This window comes from Amblyraja radiata, chromosome 17 (genome assembly GCF_010909765.2).
Source record: "Amblyraja radiata isolate CabotCenter1 chromosome 17, sAmbRad1.1.pri, whole genome shotgun sequence".
NCBI lineage: Eukaryota > Metazoa > Chordata > Chondrichthyes > Rajiformes > Rajidae > Amblyraja > Amblyraja radiata.
The window spans coordinates 20974980-20993324 of record NC_045972.1 but is presented as its reverse complement, the minus strand read 5'-3'; the positions used below and the strand labels follow the sequence as shown (position 1 = coordinate 20993324).

At 39.2% G+C, this 18345-nt stretch overlaps 1 protein-coding gene across 1 annotated transcript in view; it reads right to left on the bottom strand.

Moving 5' to 3' along the window:
- Positions 1 to 18345, bottom strand: part of wwox (WW domain containing oxidoreductase) — a 1040919-nt gene that overhangs the window by 688543 nt on the left and 334031 nt on the right. The window contains exon 6 of the mRNA XM_033035849.1: positions 3208 to 3296. Within this exon, the coding sequence (XP_032891740.1) occupies positions 3208 to 3296 (89 nt within the window). The remainder of the gene's footprint in view (positions 1 to 3207; positions 3297 to 18345) is intronic.

Here is an 18345-nt window from a genome sequence, read left to right as displayed (position 1 = left end):
GGTATGTTTCAGGTCGGGACTCTTCTTCAGGCTGGAGAAGGGTCCGGACCCGAAAAATCCATGTTCTTCATAGATGCGGCCTAACCCGTTGAGTTACTCCAGCATTTTGTGCCCACTTCCGAATGTTGATAATCATGACTACATGAAAAAAGGGGTTTGCTCTCCTTAACTGTTGCAATATGTATCTAGGTAATAAGCCTATCTTTGTCCAGCAAATTCAAAATCTCCGCATTAAAACTAAGAAGCATGTTTTTATTATTAAATAAAGTATGCAAAGTTTTATAGGAGAAATTAGAGAATGAGGAACTATAATGGATCAATTCACAGCCAATGCTAATATTGTCACACACTAGCACAAATACCTACTTCACATCAATCTGTGTAAACTGGGGACACATACAAAAACACCAACAATTTGTCTTGGAAATGGAGTAGGTTATGCATTATTTATTTATTTTTTCTCTCTCTATGTTTAAATCTTAATCTTGTGGACATAATGTGCATGCCTTAAATAGGAAAAACTCTCAAACTTTAACAACCAGGTTTAGTTTTAAAATGCACTTACTTGCAATGAAATTGTTAAAATGAAAATATTATTGTTTTAACATGAATTTCAAATTGAATCCCAAAACAAATTATTTTGTCTCAAGTTCCTTGCATAACCAAAAGATATAACCCAGGCACACTAATTAGGAATGTTGATTTAACTAACATAAACTGTGCGTACTTGGCCCTGCAACCCACAATCAAAGGGTGTCTTTGGCCTATTATTTTGCCGTTTATTTTATTTTAAAATAATCCAGCCATCCCCGCAGAGCATACATGCAAACATTTATTAAATCAGGAGCAACAAGATACAGCTTCCACTAGATCTCGTTTTGAAGTCACACATTGGGATTTTTCTGCACTCTCAACTTAGCAAACATTGAATTATTTGATTAACAATTTTTTTTAAATTAAGAGGCAGCACAGTGGCGCAGCGGAAAAGGTGCTGCCTCACAACGCCAGCGACCCGGGATCGATCCTGACCTCAAGTGCTGTCTAGACGGAGTTTGCACATACTCCCTGTGACTGCGTGGGTTTCCTCCAATGATCCGGGTTCCTACTCCATCCCAAAGATGTACAAATTTGTAGGTTAATTGGCTTCAGTAAATTGTCCCCAGTGTGTAGGATAGTACTAGTGTACGGCTGATCACTGGTAGGCATGGACACGGTGGGCCGAAGGGACTGTTCGCACGCTGTATCTCTAAACGAAACTAAACTCAGTGGCACTATCAGTAAAATGTATTTGTTTCTTTTTTTAATTTATCGCAAACGTCTGCTGTTTCCCACAGCTGTTGACTCTTGATTGGGATCTCTTCCATGGTCCACACCCCAAGTATATTTTTATTTTCCAGAATTTTAAACTTTTCTTTGAATACTAATCAGCGCTGGAAGCATTGTATCCAACCCATTTGCTGGCTTCATATGTATAAACCTTTCCAATGGGTACTGTAATTTGACAAAACAATTTCCAGCAACAGTTCCCACCTTCTTCCTCACAGACTGAAGCCAACTACAGCATACATGCATACCTCTATTCTGAATAGGATAACCTCAACATAATTAAGAATTAAAATGAAAAAACAGGCATGTGGGACATGTTGGTCGGTGTGGACAAGTTGGGCCAAAGGGCCTGTTTCTGGTCATATCCCCCTAAACCACATCCCCACCACAATCCTACATTATCTTTCAGTTTTAATGTCAATCAGTCACCAGCACTGATACATGTGCTTTGTCTGATACTGTGGACTACTGGGCATTTGATTAAGCAATGTTAAACTTTTCTGTAGGTCTCTTGAAGTAATCAAAGATCGCAAAATAAGTGGAATCTGATTTGCTCACGGGACCAGTCCAAAGTACCTTCAAACCAAGATGAAGCAATTTTTTCTTGAGGTTCATTGCAAAGCCAACTGCAAAATCTAATGTAACAGTATCACTCTCGAACACACTGAAAGATAGCGGGTAACTTAAACAAAGTTCTTTAATCAAGAAAGGAACTTGTATGGGAGAAAAAACATTTTACTGAGCGTCATCCATGAGACAAAGCATTCTCCTCAGTTTTACAGTAACAATGTATTAATATGCACATAGAAAGTTGTTGGTCATGATGTACTTTATACTAAAGGTCACAGAACAAGTTGGTAAGCCACATATGTTGAATTATGAAGTAGCAACCAATGTTAAGCCTAGATTTGTTTATATTTTGTTGGCACTGATCCAGGAGGCTCAAATAAAAATGGCCAAAATCTACCCGATCGGAACTTGAAAGAGCAGCAAGGGGCCAAAGGTCCAAGTATTAGAAGAAAATGCTCCAAGCAATTCATTTACCAACACTTACAAACGGCGTCCTATCAAAGCTATCATTCAGAAGTAAATGGATGAGAATGGAGAAAGGATAGGAGTAATAGGTAAGTCTGCAAAATATATTATCGCTGTATATTGTAACAATGTTGGAATGTTTTAAGACAATAGTAAATCTAAATTTATGGGAACAATCATTCTTGATCAATTTTCGTCTCGTAGCAAAACGAGAGACATTATAATTCCATTATACATCATGTCTAGAGCATGTCTTAAATATATGTCGCACTAAAAACAAAGTTTGTAGGAGAGCAGAAAAGCTTAAGGTGCCATCTGGATCTACATGTAAATGATGCATTGGCATATTTGTTTTCACAAAAGTATAATCTTTGGAACAAGGTCAGACTTATTAAATTGAGATTATTTGAGGGTCAGGATAAATGCAACAAAATGGAAGGTAGTCAATTATGTCATTTAATTTCAATGGAAGCCACATCAGTTAGTCCAATAAAGCTGGTTATTTTTAAAAAAAAAGCCACTCCTGCATGAATCATAAGCGGAATTATTGTTGGCAGAATAACAAACGTTATTCAAAAAAAGACACAAAGTGCTGTAGGAACTCAGAGGGTCAGACAGCATCTTTGGAGAACATGGATACGTGACGTTTCGGGTCAAGATCCTTCTTCAATATCCATGTTCTCCAGAGATACTGCCTGATCCGCTCAGTTACTCCAACGCTTCATGTCTTATTTTGTAAATCATCTTCTGCAGCTCCTTGTGTCTCCTTTTTTTCCCAAAAGAAAGAAATCAGCATGGCTGATTCAGCATGTACAACGTGAATGCAAGTTTTTCTTTGTAACTTACAGGTTTTTAGCCTTGAAGGCTTCTGCAAACTGTTGGACACTTTGAAGGGAGGCCAAATCCAGGATCATAGCTTCAACCTTGGCTTTATGCTGAAATAAAACACAAATGAACAGAGTAACAAATCAAGAACAATGGCCAAATCTCATCAATATATCAGAATAACCTTATGGGCTGGTTTCCGTCACATATTATTGGTAGAATGTATTTTCAATAATAAAAACAGAAATAACGGTAAAACAGTGCAAGTAAAATGACCTAATAAAAAAAAATACATACTCAGCTCATGAAATAGAAAATTGTCTACTCTGATTTACTTTGATCAGTCTGAAGAAGGGTCTCGACCCGAAACGTCACCCATTCCTTCTCTCCAGAGATGCCTGTCCCACTGAGTTACTCCAGCATTTTGTGTCTACTGCTACTCTGAGCTGTTTAGGTGACGAGTGTGACGAGGCAGGTTGGCAGTTGTAAATTCTAAGTTTTGTGTTTTCGCTGAAACCATTTATCATATAATTTTTGATACGTAATTTACTTGTTTCACACCACTCCAATCTTACCTAAAAACTACTAGCTGAAATATTTGGGTGCAAGGCAATTTGCCAAAGTACTTCCAGCAATCTGAATTGTGAACTGCTGTGTAAATATGCATCTGAAATGCAACCCAGCAAAACGAAACACACACTTACGAAAGTTAACACAAAACAAAAAATATTACTCTTAAAAGCTTTTCTGAAGCACCACATGCAATGGATTCTACCGTAAATGGATTACATTATGAATGTTCATAAAAAGATTGTACTGAGTAGGAAGTATGGTGTTAAAGTCCACAGGATATGTGGTTTTATTCAACCATTGAGTACCCTATCTTTATTCATAAATGGCCAGCATTTTCAATTGAACCATAAAAAATATTTTTAACAAAGCTCTTCTTCAAAGAAGGAAAATGTTATTTCTGTAGGTAAAGACTGATTTACATTCTTGCCAAAAGCTTTGTCATGGTTTTACCCTATGTCATATATCTTAAATCTATTATTAATGATCTTGTGGAAGTACAAACCATGCCAAGAGTCCCATAAGCAGTAGCTGGGTTTAAAATATTACACCTCCAATTGCAGACGGCTGATCTTTGGGGGAACTCCTGGTTTGATTACTAACTTGACCTTAGTTACTTGGAAAGAGACGAAAAATGGCAGAAAAGGACATCATAAAAAAAAAAAAATTGAGGAGCACGTTATTCAAATTATTTAAAAATTCCTACAAGTAAATGACACACACACGTAGAAACATTTTGTTGCATCTGAAATCAAAACCACATGGTTAATAACTATTGGATAGACACAAAATGCTGGAGCAACTCAGCGGGACATGCAGCATCTCTGGAGAAAAGGTATGGGTGACGTTTCGGATCAAGACCCTTCTACAGACTGAAAAAGGGTCTCGACCCGAAACGTCACCCATTCTTTCCCTCCAGAGAAGCTGCCTGTCCCGCTGAGTTACTCCAGCATTATGTTTCTATCTTTGGTGTAAACCAACATCTGCAGTTCCTTCCTGCAAATTAAGAACGATTGGGAATAGGTGCAGCGCTAGTTTCTGGAGTCGCTTAGGAATGCTGTACCATTCATAAGGTTATCACCAAACCTGCTTCTTGTCTGGCACCCATCCAGTCCCAATGCCCATTCCTTCCAATGAATGGCTGTTTCATTAAATGTTAATGTTTTAAAGAATAAAAGGGTTAGGTTACCTACTCCTGTTCTAAATTCCTATGTTATTGCAGCAAAGAGGGTTAAAAGGAAATTCAACATGGTACACAAGGTAAAGACAGAATTAAATAGGATGGCATTGAGAAAAGCTGGTTCACTCTTGCAGATGTTTCAAGGACAGAGGCCGTGAATTCTAGGTGATGGGCTAAAGAGACAGGAGGATTCAAGGATAATTATTTTTATGCTGGTTATAATCCAGAGCTCCTGTTTGTAATGGAGAAACAAGAGTCCATCAGAGAATTGAATGGACACTTGGGAGATAGTGACTTTCAGGGTTAGAAGAAACTGAAAGGTTTGCTCCATAAGAAGTCATTATGCACTCAATGATATGAAAGGCCTTCCTTCTGTGCTGCAAGGTGAATAAAAAGCACATCATATTTATTGAATTTCAATTTTTTTGAAACTAAACAATTGCAAATGGATTAAAAAAAATTATATTCATGTCACTTTTGAAAGATCCCAGAGAAAGTGTAGAAGGGATTTATCAACACAACTGGGAATGGGACTTTACAGCTGCAAAATTAGCGTACAAAAGGTGGGATGGATCTCCTCGGAGCAACAAGTCATAAATGTTATACAGCACGACAACAGGCCCTTCAGCCCAACTCGTCTAAACTAGTACCCTCTGTCCATGTTCACCCCACATCCCTCTCCGCCTTCCCAGTCAATATACCGATCTAACCTATGCCTAAATGTCTTTCATATGCTATTATATGGTTCCTTAAAAACCTCTTCTGGCACCTCATTCCATATACCTCTTTTTTAATTTATTTGTTATTTATTTATTTATTTATTTATTAGAAGTAGACATATTATAAAATGTAGTTACATATTATAGTAAAAAAAAAATTCATATACATCAGTCATACATTATTAAAATTTTCCATTATCAATTACTTCTGCTTCTAGTGTTTTTATTTTTTATAGAAAGCGGGAAAAAGAGAGGGTAGAAAGTTACAAATAAAAAAGAAAGAAAAAAAAAACACACCAGAAAAACAAGGGAGGTGGAATGGGTTACCTGTAATACGTCAATGGAGATAGGTTCGTAGGTTATAAAGTATAGTTTTTCATCTGTTCCTGAGTTCAAGTTTCAGTTGGGTCCTCGTGCTGTGCCAATCTATCCCTTCAGATAGTTAATGAATGGAGCCCAAATTTTATGGAAAAGATCTTGTTTGTCCATTAAGACAAGTCTAATTCTTTCTAAGTATAGGGTCTCCGACATTTCCGTAATCCACATTTTAATTGTGGGGGTTGCAGGGCCTTTCCAAAATTTTAATATTAATTTTTTCCCGGTTATTATACTGTAGTTGAGGAAATTTCTTTGGTTTGTTGTGAGTGTTAAGGTTTGTTCTGATATTCCAAGTATTATTAATTTTGTGTCTGGGTCCAGTTTTGTATTAATAACTTCTGAAGTTATTTCAAAAATATCAGTCCAGAAATGTTTAAGTTTTATACAGTTTGCAAACGTATGTGTTAAATTAGCCTCTAGATGTAGACATTTATCACAAATAGGAGAGATTTGTGGGAAGATTCTATTTAGTTTTATTTTAGAATAGTGTAGTCTATGTAAGACCTTGAATTGTATTAAAGTATGTCTGGCATTTAATGAACATTGATGTATTTGTTGTAAACTTTCGTCCCACATATCTTTCGTGATAGGGTGACCTATTTCATTTTCCCATTTGTATCTATATGGTTCGGTCGGTGGTACCTCGTTGTTTAGTAGGGTGTTATAAATATAAGCTATTAGTTTTTCAGTATTAGGATGCTTGTTCAGACATTCATCAAGAATTTCTGATTCCCTATTCCTGTAGACTTGTGTATTAGATTTAACATAATCTCTAATTTGTAGATATCTGAAGAAATTATTTGAGTGCAGTCCATAATTCTGTTGTAACTCTTGAAATGAAAGAAAAGTACCTTTCCCATAAAGATGTCCTATATTTTTGATTCCATAATTTTTCCATTGTGTGAAACCTTTGTCCATAAAGGATGATTTGAATAAAGGATTATTTACAATGGGAAGGCAGAGTGGTATATTATTCAATTTTAAATCTTTTTTTATTTGTTTCCAAATTCGTATTCCACTATGTATTATGGGGTTTTCTTTATAGGTTTTTTTGTGCAGTTTTGTGGGGGCAAATATGATCGGTCCAATTTCAAAAGGTAGACAGTCTTCCTTTTCCATCATTAGCCAATCTGGTTGTTGATCCATTTCTTCCAGCCAGAAATTCATGTTTGTAATATGGACTGCCCAAAAATAAAATAAGAAATTTGGCAAAGCCAAACCTCCATTTATCTTTGATTTACATAAATCATTCCATATACCTCTTAAGTGACAAACTTGCCGCTCAGTTTCCTATTAAATCTTTTTCTTTCCAAAGAGCAAAGGCACAAGAAAACATCATATATTTAAACACAATTAAGTGAGACGCTTAAAAGGTAAGCAAGCAAATGCTTCATTTCTCTTGGCATTAGAAGTATTAAAGATAATGTGCTTGGCACAGCCACTACTTCAGTGGGTCTGTTAGAAAAAATATACAATCTCCCATCAAAAGAAGTTTTATATCTAGGGCGATACTCAGCTAAATCAAAAGTAATTTTTTCTCTGATATCAACTCCCTGAGATGTACACTGCTATCCTGTCAAAATGAATTATCTTTAACAATTTTGCAATGACTGGATGTAATTAATTAAGCTACAGCACGGAGTCATGAAATGTTTTATACAGTCAGCACGGTAATTTATGCCGTGATCGGTTGAAAATAGCTTCAACAAATGGTAAAAAATAAAGCATTTATATCAATTTTTAACTTGGAGACAATCCCGTTTAACTGAGTCAATGAAAGAAACTATGTTTATATAATGCCTTTAACATAGTAAAATACCCCAAGGGAAACTGAGAGTGAATGGTGGTGGACAATTAAGCAGCTAATGGAAGGAGGCGACTCCAAGGACATCTTTCCTCTCAACAGTGACAGGACCCAACAGGTGAGTGCTAAATATAAGGTTGAAGCATTTATAACCAGGTTTACCAGAAATGTGCAGTGGTACCTCAAGTTTGGAATGGCTTTCTACTGGAGCAGTTCTTGTTTACCCGATTGCCCTTTCTCCATAGCAATGCATTTTTCTCTTGACCATGTACTGTATATATACGTTCTCTTTAAGGCCACAATGGAATATGCCTCCACCACTTCTGCAGGCAATGCAGTCATGACACCGATGTCTTACACTCGTGGTCTCTGTCGCAAATCCTTCCCCAAAAGGTACAGCCTCCCATTCTCCACTCATTCCTGACACATATCATTCTTTAGACTTCTACACTTCAGAGATACAAGGCGGAAACAGGCCCTTGGACCCACCGAGTCCACACCAACCAGCAATCATCAAGTACACTAGCACTATCCTACACGCTAGGGACAATTTACATTTTTTTACCGAAGCAAATTAAACTACAAACTTGTACATCTTTGGAGTGTGGGAGGAAACCGGAGCATCAGCACAGTGAGAAGACACAAACTCCTTACAGACAGCAGCCATGGGCAGGATCGAATCTGGGTCTCAGGCGCTGCAACTTTTCTATCGTCAAGTTTCATAATTCTATCCACTTGGCTCACACCTGTTTTATCACCTCTGACATCCAACAATCTGCCAATCAAAAAACAATCCCTTGTCTGTGTTCACCTATTACCACCGACCATGCTATGTCCTGCCCCTCCTCTCTTCCAGCTATCTTTCCAACTGCCCACCTGCAATCAGTCTGAAGGGTCCCACCTGATTCCTCACCAACCTTTGTTCTCCTGAGATGCTGCCTGAACTACTGAGTTACTCCAGCACTTTCTGTTTTTCTTTAAGAACAGTGATGATAGTTTAAGAATGATAATTTGATTGGACATCTTGAAAATGGGATTAAATCCCATAAATGTGTTTTTCTCTCCTCTTCCCAAAAGATTTGATATACCCTTGCTAAAGTCCAAAATAATTCACCATTATGAGTTAATTATTCCAAAGCTCCAGAAAGTTAGTTGAAATTCAAAACAGTTACCTGCACAAAGGACAAGTTTGATGCAATTTAAAATCTATTTATATTGACTGCACCTGGCAGTAAGTATAATATTGGAGAGCTAAATAACTCACATCACACCATGGGCACCATACAAATTAACAACCAAGAATACACCTCCAAATCAAATGCTGGACTCCAAAATATAGTTACTGAGTATATATTTCATTCATTCTGCTGTGTGTTTTTGTTTCTCAACATGACTGTTTTTGTCAGATTCTATAGAGGATTGCTTCAGTGGAGGGCATTCACAGAACCAGGGAGTAAACATAGAAACATATAAATTAGGTGCAGGAGTAGGCCATTCGGCCCTTCGAGCCTGCACCGCCATTCAATATGATCATGGCTGATCATCCAACTCAGTATCCCGTACCTGCCTTCTCTCCATACCCTCTGATCCCCTTAGCCACAAGGGCCACATCTAACTCCCTCTTAAATATAACCAATGAACTGGCCTCAACTACCCTCTGTGGCAGAGAGTTCCAGAGATTCACCACTCTCTGAGTGAAAAAAGTTTTTCTCATCTCGGTTTTAAAGGATTTCCCCCTTATCCTTAAGCTGTGACCCCTTGTCCTGGACTTCCCCAACATCGGGAAAAATCTTCCTGCATATAGCTTGTCCAACCCCTTAAGAATTTTGTAAGTTTCTATAAGATCCCCTCTCAATCTCCTAAATTCTAGAGGATAAACCAAGTCTATCCAATCTTTCTTCATAAGACAGTCCTGACATCCCAGGAATCAGTCTGGTGAACCTTCTCTGCACTCCCTCTATGGCAATAATGTCCTTCCTCAGATTTGGAGACCAAAACTGTACGCAATACTCCAGGTGCGGTCTCACCAAGACCCTGTACAACTGCAGTAGAACCTCCCTGCTCCAATACTCAAATCCTTTTGCTATGAAAGCTAACATACCATTCGCTTTCTTCACTGCCTGCTGCACCTGCATGCCTACTTTCAATGACTGGTGTACCATGACTCCCAGGACTCGCTGCATCTCCCCTTTTCCTAATCGGCCACCATTTAGATAATAGTCTGCTTTCCTGTTTTTGCCACCAAAATGGATAACCTCACATTTATCCACATTATACTGCATCTGCCAAACATTTGCCCACTCACCCAGCCTATCCAAGTCACCTTGCAGTCTCCTAGCATCCTCCTCACAGCTAACACTGCCCCCCAGCTTAGTGTCATCCGCAAACTTGGAGATATTGCCTTCAATTCCCTCATCCAGATCATTAATATATATTGTAAATAGCTGGGGTCCTAGCACTGAGCCTTGCGGTACCCCACTAGTCACTGCCCGCCATTGTGAAAAGGACCCATTTACTCCTACTCTTTGCTTCCTGTTTGCCAGCCAGTTCTCTATCCACATCAATACTGAACCCCCAATGCCGTGTGCTTTAAGTTTGTATATTAATCTCTTATGTGGGACCTTGTCGAAAGCCTTCTGGAAGTCTAGATACACCACATCCACTGGTTCTCCCCTATCCACGCTACTAGTTACATCCTCGAAAAATTCTATAAGATTCGTCAGACATGATTTACCTTTCGTCCAATGATTTCACCACTTTCCAAATGTGCTGCTATCCCATCTTTAATAACTGACTCTAGCAGTTTCCCCACTACCGATGTTAGACTAACTGGTCTGTAATTCCCCGTTTTCTCTCTCCCTCCCTTCTTAAAAAGTGGGGTTACGTTTGCTACCCGCCAATCCTCAGGAATTACTCCAGAATCTAAAGAGTTTTGAAAGATTATTACTAATACATCCACTATTTCTGGAGCTACTTCCTCAAGTACTCTGGGATGCAGCCTATCTGGCCCTGGGGATTTATCTGCCTTTAATCCATTCAATTTACCCAACACCACTTCCCGACTAACCTGGATTTCACTCAATTCCTCCAACTCCTTTGTCCCCTGCTATTTCCGGCAGATTATTTATGTCTTCCTTAGTGAAGACGGAACCAAAGTAGTTATTCAATTGGTCCGCCATATCCTTGTTCCCCATGATCAACTCACCTGTTTCTGACTGCAAGGGACCTACATTTGTTTTAACTAATATCTTTCTTTTCACATATCTATAAAAACATTTGCAGTCAGTTTTTATGTTCCCTGCCAGTTTTCTTTCATAATCTATTTTTCCTTTCCTAATTAAGCCCTTTGTCCTCCTCTGCTGGTCTCTGAATTTCTCCCAGTCCTCTGGTATGCTGCTTTTTCTGGCTAATTTGTACGCATCATCCTTCGCTTTGATACTATCCCTGATTTCCCTTGTTATCCACGGATGCACTACCTTCCCTGATTTATTCTTTTGCCAAACTGGGATGAACAATGTTTGTAGTTCATCCATGCAGTCTTTAAATGTCTTCCATTGCATATCCACCGTCAACCCTTTTAGAATTAATTGCCAGTCAATCTTGGCCAATTCACGTCTCATACCCTCAAAGTTACCTTTCTTTAAGTTCAGAACCATTGTTTCTGAATTAACAATGTCACTCTCCATCCTAATGAAGAACTCAACCATATTATGGTCACTCTTGCCCAAGGGGGCACGTACAACAAGACTGCTAACTAACCCTTCCTCATTACTCAATACCCAGTCTAAAATAGCCTGCTCTCTCGTTGGTTCCTCTACATGTTGATTTAGATAACTATCCCGCATACATTCCAAGAAATCCTCTTCCTCAGCACCCCTGCCAATTTGATTCACCCAATCTATATGTAGATTGAAGTCACCCATTATAACTGTTTTGCCTTTGTCGCACGCATTTCTAATTTCCTGTTTGATACCATCTCCAACTTCATTACTACTGTTAGGTGGCCTGTACACAACACCCACCAGCGTTTTCTGCCCCTTAGTGTTTCGCAGCTCTACCCATACCGATTCCACATCCTCCAAACCAATGTCCTTCCTTTCCATTGCGTTAATCTCCTCTCTAACCAGCAACATTACCCCACCTCCTTTTCCTTTCTCTCTATCCCTCCTGAATATTGAATATCCCTGGATGTTCAGCTCCCAGCCTTGGTCACCCTGGAGCCATGTCTCCGTGATCCCAACTATATCATAATCATTAATGGCTATCTGCACGTTCAATTCATCCACCTTATTACGAATACTCCTTGCATTGATACACAAAGCCTTCAGGCTTGTTTTTACAACGCTCTTACCCCTTATACAATTATGTTGAAAAGTGTAAAATTGCTCAGAGTTAATAAACACACAGTTCGAATTAAACATGTCAACAAAAAAGCTGCACTCACTTTCCTGTTTATTCTGCATAATCCTACATGTAATTTCTATTAAGGTATAGTCTATTATAGTTTAATTTATAGGTACAGTGTGGAAACAGGCCTTTCAGCCCATCGAGTCCACGCCAACCAGCAATCCCCCGTTCACTAACACAATCCTACACTCGAGACAACTTACATTTTTTACTGAAGCCAATTAACCTACAAACGTGTACGTCTTTGGTGTGTGGGAGGAATCCAGAGTATCAAGAGAAAACCTACATGGTCACTGGAAGAACATACAAACTCCGTATAGACAGCACCAGTAGTCAGGATCAAATCTGGGTATCTGGCACTGTAAGGCTGCTCTACTGCTGTGCTATCGTACTGCCCCAGAGATGTTGCCTGATCTGCTCAGTTACTCCAGCACTTTCTGGCTTTTTTCTGCTGTTCCTTGTATCTCCCACTCTGACCTCCCTATCTAACATTTCCCATACTGTTTTAACAAAGACCAACAACAACCTGAGGAAAGACACTTTGTATGTCATCCTTTTGGATGTAATACTGAATAGAATAAATTCAGATTAGCAGGGATTTCAATCTTTGTTTCCCACATTTCCAGTATGCATTGTTCCTTTGTCTTTCTCTGTCAGTCCTTCTCTTTCCTCCTGGTAATTACACATTTATTTGTCATCTCAGGTTTATACAGTTTGCAGATCGGCCTTTCGTTATTTACTAAATACCTTCAGCGCCATCTTTTGCCCAGCTTTGAAAATTTATTCTCTCTGGTCGATTCCTATCACAGATCTTCTTTGAATTTCAAAACATGTTTTGCCCCTAAAACCTTTCCTAAGTCTAATGAAAGATCATTGGCCTGAAAATACCATTATTTTTCCCTCTCTGTAGAGGCTGCTTGACATGTTGAGTATTGCTTCACAGTGCCAAGGATCCTAGTTTGATCCTGGCTTCAGGTGCTGTCTGTGTGGAGTTTGCACGTTCATCTGGTGACTGCATGGGTTTCCTTTGGGTGCTCCAGTTTCCTCTCATAGACCAAGGACGTCCAGGTCTTGTAGGTTAATTGGCATCTGTAAAGTGCCCTTAGTGTGCAGGAAGTAGATGAGAAAGTGGGATAACAGGTGATCGATCGTCGGCATGGACACTAGGGGTCGAAGGGCCTGTTTCGCTACTGTATCTTTTGATCAATTCAATCAAACATTTTCTGCCTATTTCTAATCTTGGATGGTGATATGGGGAAGCTACGATTCACTTTGCAGAGGTGATAAAATCACCAGTGTGCTTGAGGTAGCTCATTTCCCTGAATTTCAAGACACAGATAAGTAAACAATAAACAGGCTTGTTCAAATTCAAACCACTGTGGAGAATTCACAACATGCGTCAGCTTTTAAAAATACACATCACTTTTAGATGCCTTACTAGTATATTTGTTGACTTTAAACAAAATCTCATCAGTTAGTCATACTGCCAAAAACCTAATCTTCTGATAAAGCAGAAGTCACGGCTTGGTCATGCTGCCTGGCAATGCAGTCATGTGCTGCAACTACACACTACATTAATCCTTGCACACTAACAGATGCTGGCAGGATTTTAGGTCGAAATGTATTTATAAAATGACAAATTATGTTTTGTGTTGCATGTAGACAGCAATAGAGCCCACAAATAAGCAGATAAATGTCAACTACACTTTACCACAAACAGTTTATTTTTATTACGGTATAACCATAAATGTTGTTCAAGCTGGACTGAAGATTTATTTAGTGTGGGAAGAAAACAAGATTACATTTGACATAAAGCAATATGTGCCATATCAGTAGTGTTCTGGGCAGCATGTCCTCTTGGGAACCAGCGATGCAGTGCTAGACTAACAAAGCGTCTGTCTGCTACAATACACACTAAACTATATTTTCTGAAGTACCAAGAAAAAACATACATTAAATTAATACCGACCTGATTAACCCCAAAAGCCAACAATTTGCTTCACTAAATTGCGTAAAATGTACGATAAACTGTAACAATTATTATCCAAATACAGAGGGTGATCTCGCAGAGACCAATAGAGAATGGCCTGTCATTTATCACAAGGCAATCTTCACTCATGCGTGAAAATGACTCGAATATCTGACAGTGCAAGACCAGAGTATAGATAAACAGTATTTAGCCCAGTTATCAACTTCATTTGTTACTACTGCCACAATAATTGTTGGCTGTCATATCAATCTATTAAACATGATTTAACCACCCACCCCGCCTTTAAACTTTAAGAAATAGGAGATAATTTATTGGTTATGCCAAAATATAATTCACCTTCATTTCAAATTCATTGCAATTAAGTAATCAACTATTATAACAATTCCTTAACACAAGCAACTGCAAATAAAGTGGGTAGTGGTACATCTAAAAGGAAATTAACTAAAAGGAAAATGGTATAAGACACTGAAAATCTTTCAGCATGAAATCAGAAAATTCAAAACAGTCCCAGCAGGTCAGCCAGCATTGATGAAGAAAGAGTTATTTTATTTGCATTGCTTGCACCAGTGCTCGTGGAAGGTTATCAATCTAAAATGTTAACCGTCTCAATAGTACGTGACCTGTTTTCACTTTTATTTATATGAAACTTTAGTAGTAAGACAGGCCAAATGGGAATTGTCAAAACAATATTTGACACTGAGCTACAAAACAGAGCGCCAAAAACTAATAGCATAGACGGCAGGTTTTGAAGATCATCTTCAAAAAAGAAAATGATGCTTTGAGATATATGTTTCTGTAGAATTCAGGACGTAAGGTAGTCTCTGCATCTGTCACAGTTCCAGTAGAAAAGATCCACATAACATGTAACAAAATCGGCATAGTGGCACAGAGTTGCTATCTTACAGCGCCAGAGAACCCGATTCAATCTTAAGTGTGGCTGCTGTCTGTATGGAGTTTGTACATTCTCTCTGTGACCGCATGGGTTTTCTCTGGTAGTCCCAGTTGCCTCCCAGATTCCAAAGACGTGCAGGACTGTAAATTAATTGGCTTCTGTAATTTGAACCCTAGTGTGTATGATGCAAAACTGGGTTAACATAGAACTAGTGTATGGATGATCGTTGGTCGACGCAGTCTCAATGGGCCGAATGGCCTGTTTTCGCACTGTACCTCTAAACTGAAGTAAACTAAATTTGTGCCAGCAAGATATATTTATCAGCTGCAAATCACTAAACTGGTTGAATGCAAAAAAATAAGCAAGAGAAGGCCCCCGGCCTCTCAAGCCTATCCCATAATTCGATATAATCATGGCTGATCTTTCCTCTTCTGTGCCATTTCCCCATAGCCTTCAATTCCACAACATTTCAAGTACTTATCGATATCCATCCTTTGTGGCGCCACCTGGTGGCCAAGCCACTAACTGATCGAACCCGCGTCAGCAGAACTGGAACAGTCAAGTGACTGCGTTTTGCGGGATGAGAACGTCATCAGTTAAGGGGTGTGTCCTACAACAACAGCAGAAACTTAGCTCGAGCGTGGGAGTTAACAGCCTCGCTCAACAGCAGCAACAACAACTTTATGTTCAAGTGTACCAAACTCACATGTATGCCAAACCTGTAATGTCTTTAAAAAAACAACGTTTGTACACGACGTTTGGACTCTCTACACCTGAATATATTGAGGGTGATCTCGTAGAGACCAATAGCAAATGACCTGTCATTTATCTCCGGTCTCTCTCACCCTTTAAGGTAGAGAATTTGGGACATTCACTACCCTCTGAGAGAAATATTGACACTCCAAAATGACCAGCCTCTTATTTTGTAGCAATGTCCCCTTGTTCTTGACTCTCACAATAGTGAATGAAAGATTTTGACAATGATTATCTCTATTTTCAATTAAAAAACACCACAAAAACTAATGGAGTATCACCAACACTAGCAAGTATTTTTAAGTTAATTGTACACTCAATAAAACACACATCTTGCTTGGTTTTCATTCCGTTCAATAGCACACTGTTGTTGTAAGTATCAGAGTACATGGTGCCTGCTTCTAAAATCAGTATTAAACAGGATACAATCTGACAGTAAAGAATGTGCTGAGAAAATAATGGCAGGTTTAATGTACATCCAGTTAATAGTGTGTAAATCGCCTGGCAATTTGTGGCATTGAAGAACTAGTCTGAGCTACATTAAGCTCACAAAAAAAGGATCAACCACCTCACAAGTTGAGAACCTGCTACATATGCGCTGCTGAAATGATTTAAACTCGCCCCAGAAAATCAGCGCCTGTATTTAATGTAACAGCTCTTTTAATGAGACGAGGTTCATGCAATACCACCCAACCTGGTCGATCCAGGAAAAGCATCAATTTAAAGTGAGGAGATTCATTCCTGTGGGTTGTAAACTATCCAGGTTTAAAAAAAACTTATTGTTCAAGCATTTAACTTTTTTTTTGCTCTCTCAATCAGTTTTTCTTTCCACCTCTCTTTTTCTTTGCATCCAGTTCACTCTATTTTCCCCTACAAAACAACTTTCTTGATCCTTAAGGAGACACAGCCTTGGATCGGCGTTTCAGAAGCCTGTGTTGTTATCGCTCTACCAGTCATTTGCAGCGCAAAACATTTGAAACCTGAAGGGCAAGGCAAAAATTCTAACAAAAGAGCGAGCCATGGGTGCCCTGATCCTGCAAATTCAGGGGTCAAGGTTAGTGTTTCATTCAGAATTCTACATGCAATTACTTACCTCCCTCAGGACAGTTACAAAAGCTGAGAGAGTTTGTAACTGCAAACTGCTACTGATGCACTCATGGAAAGAAGGTTGGATGGGTCACCTAAACTGTTACAATTCCATAATTTGTATTTATCAAAACCCTGCTTGTAACTTCGACACTCATTAAGCAAATCTGCCATAGAATACACACGCATAAACACATATGTGGACAGAAAATTACTTTCAGAAGTGGGAACACATAAAGGGCCTTGTAGACACACATTCCCACTGGCTTATATCAGAGAGGAATTATACAGTTTGCTGGACTCGCACCGTATTACATCAGAGGTTTATCGGGAAGCAGCTTTACATTGCCAGGTGTGTTAACATCTCGGATGGCCTGCCCTACCCCGAGAACATGGTGTAAACATGAGGTTGACATACCAGCGCCTCTACTTTCTTAGAAATTCATTAAAGAAATTTGGCATGTCACTGAATAGACTTCAGAGAGTGGGGGAGACAGCCCAGTCCATCATGGGCACAACCCACCCCACCATCAAAAGCATCTACATGAAATTCTTCGTATGTTGCAAAACATACTTGGCGAATAAAGTGTGATTCTGATTCTGATGAGGCATTGCCTCAAGAAGAGGGTATCTGTCATCAATGATCCCCACCTTCCAGTCCATGTTTTCTTCTCGCTGCTATCGTCGGGCAGGAAGTACAGAACTTTTGATTGCAGAGAATTGTGGATGCAGCCCAGACCATCAGACAAACCAATCTCTCTTCCATTGACTTCATTTCCACTTCACGCTGCCTCGGCAAGACCACCAGCATAATCGAGGATGAGTCTCGCCCAAGCCACTCCCTCTTCTCTCCTCTCCCATCAGGCAAGAGGTGCAGAAGTGTGAAAACGCACACCTCCAGAATTAGGGACAGGTTCTTCCCAGCTGTTATCAGGCAACTGAACCATCCTATCAACATCGAGAGAGCGGTCCTGAGCTACCAGCTGCCACATTGGAATCCCTCAGACTATTTTTAATCGGACTTTACTGGATTTTATCTTGCACTGAATGTTATTCCCTTTGTCATGTATCTGTACCCTATGGATGGCTCGATTGTAATCATGTATTGTCTTTCTGCTGACTGGTTAGCACGCAACAAAAGCTTTTCACTGTATTTCAGTACAGGCGACCAAACTAAACTCCCACACCACCAAGTTTTGGAGCAGCTAAGGGCCACCTCTTGCACTCCCATAGACAGATTTCTAATTGTGTTTTGCACTAATGTCTTATTTTGTTCTGCAGGCTTTTTCTTTGCACTGTCATGTAGAAATTGTATAATTTGTGTATAATTCAGTGCATTGTTTGACCGTGCCTGTGAAGTTGCTGTAAGCAAGATTTTGA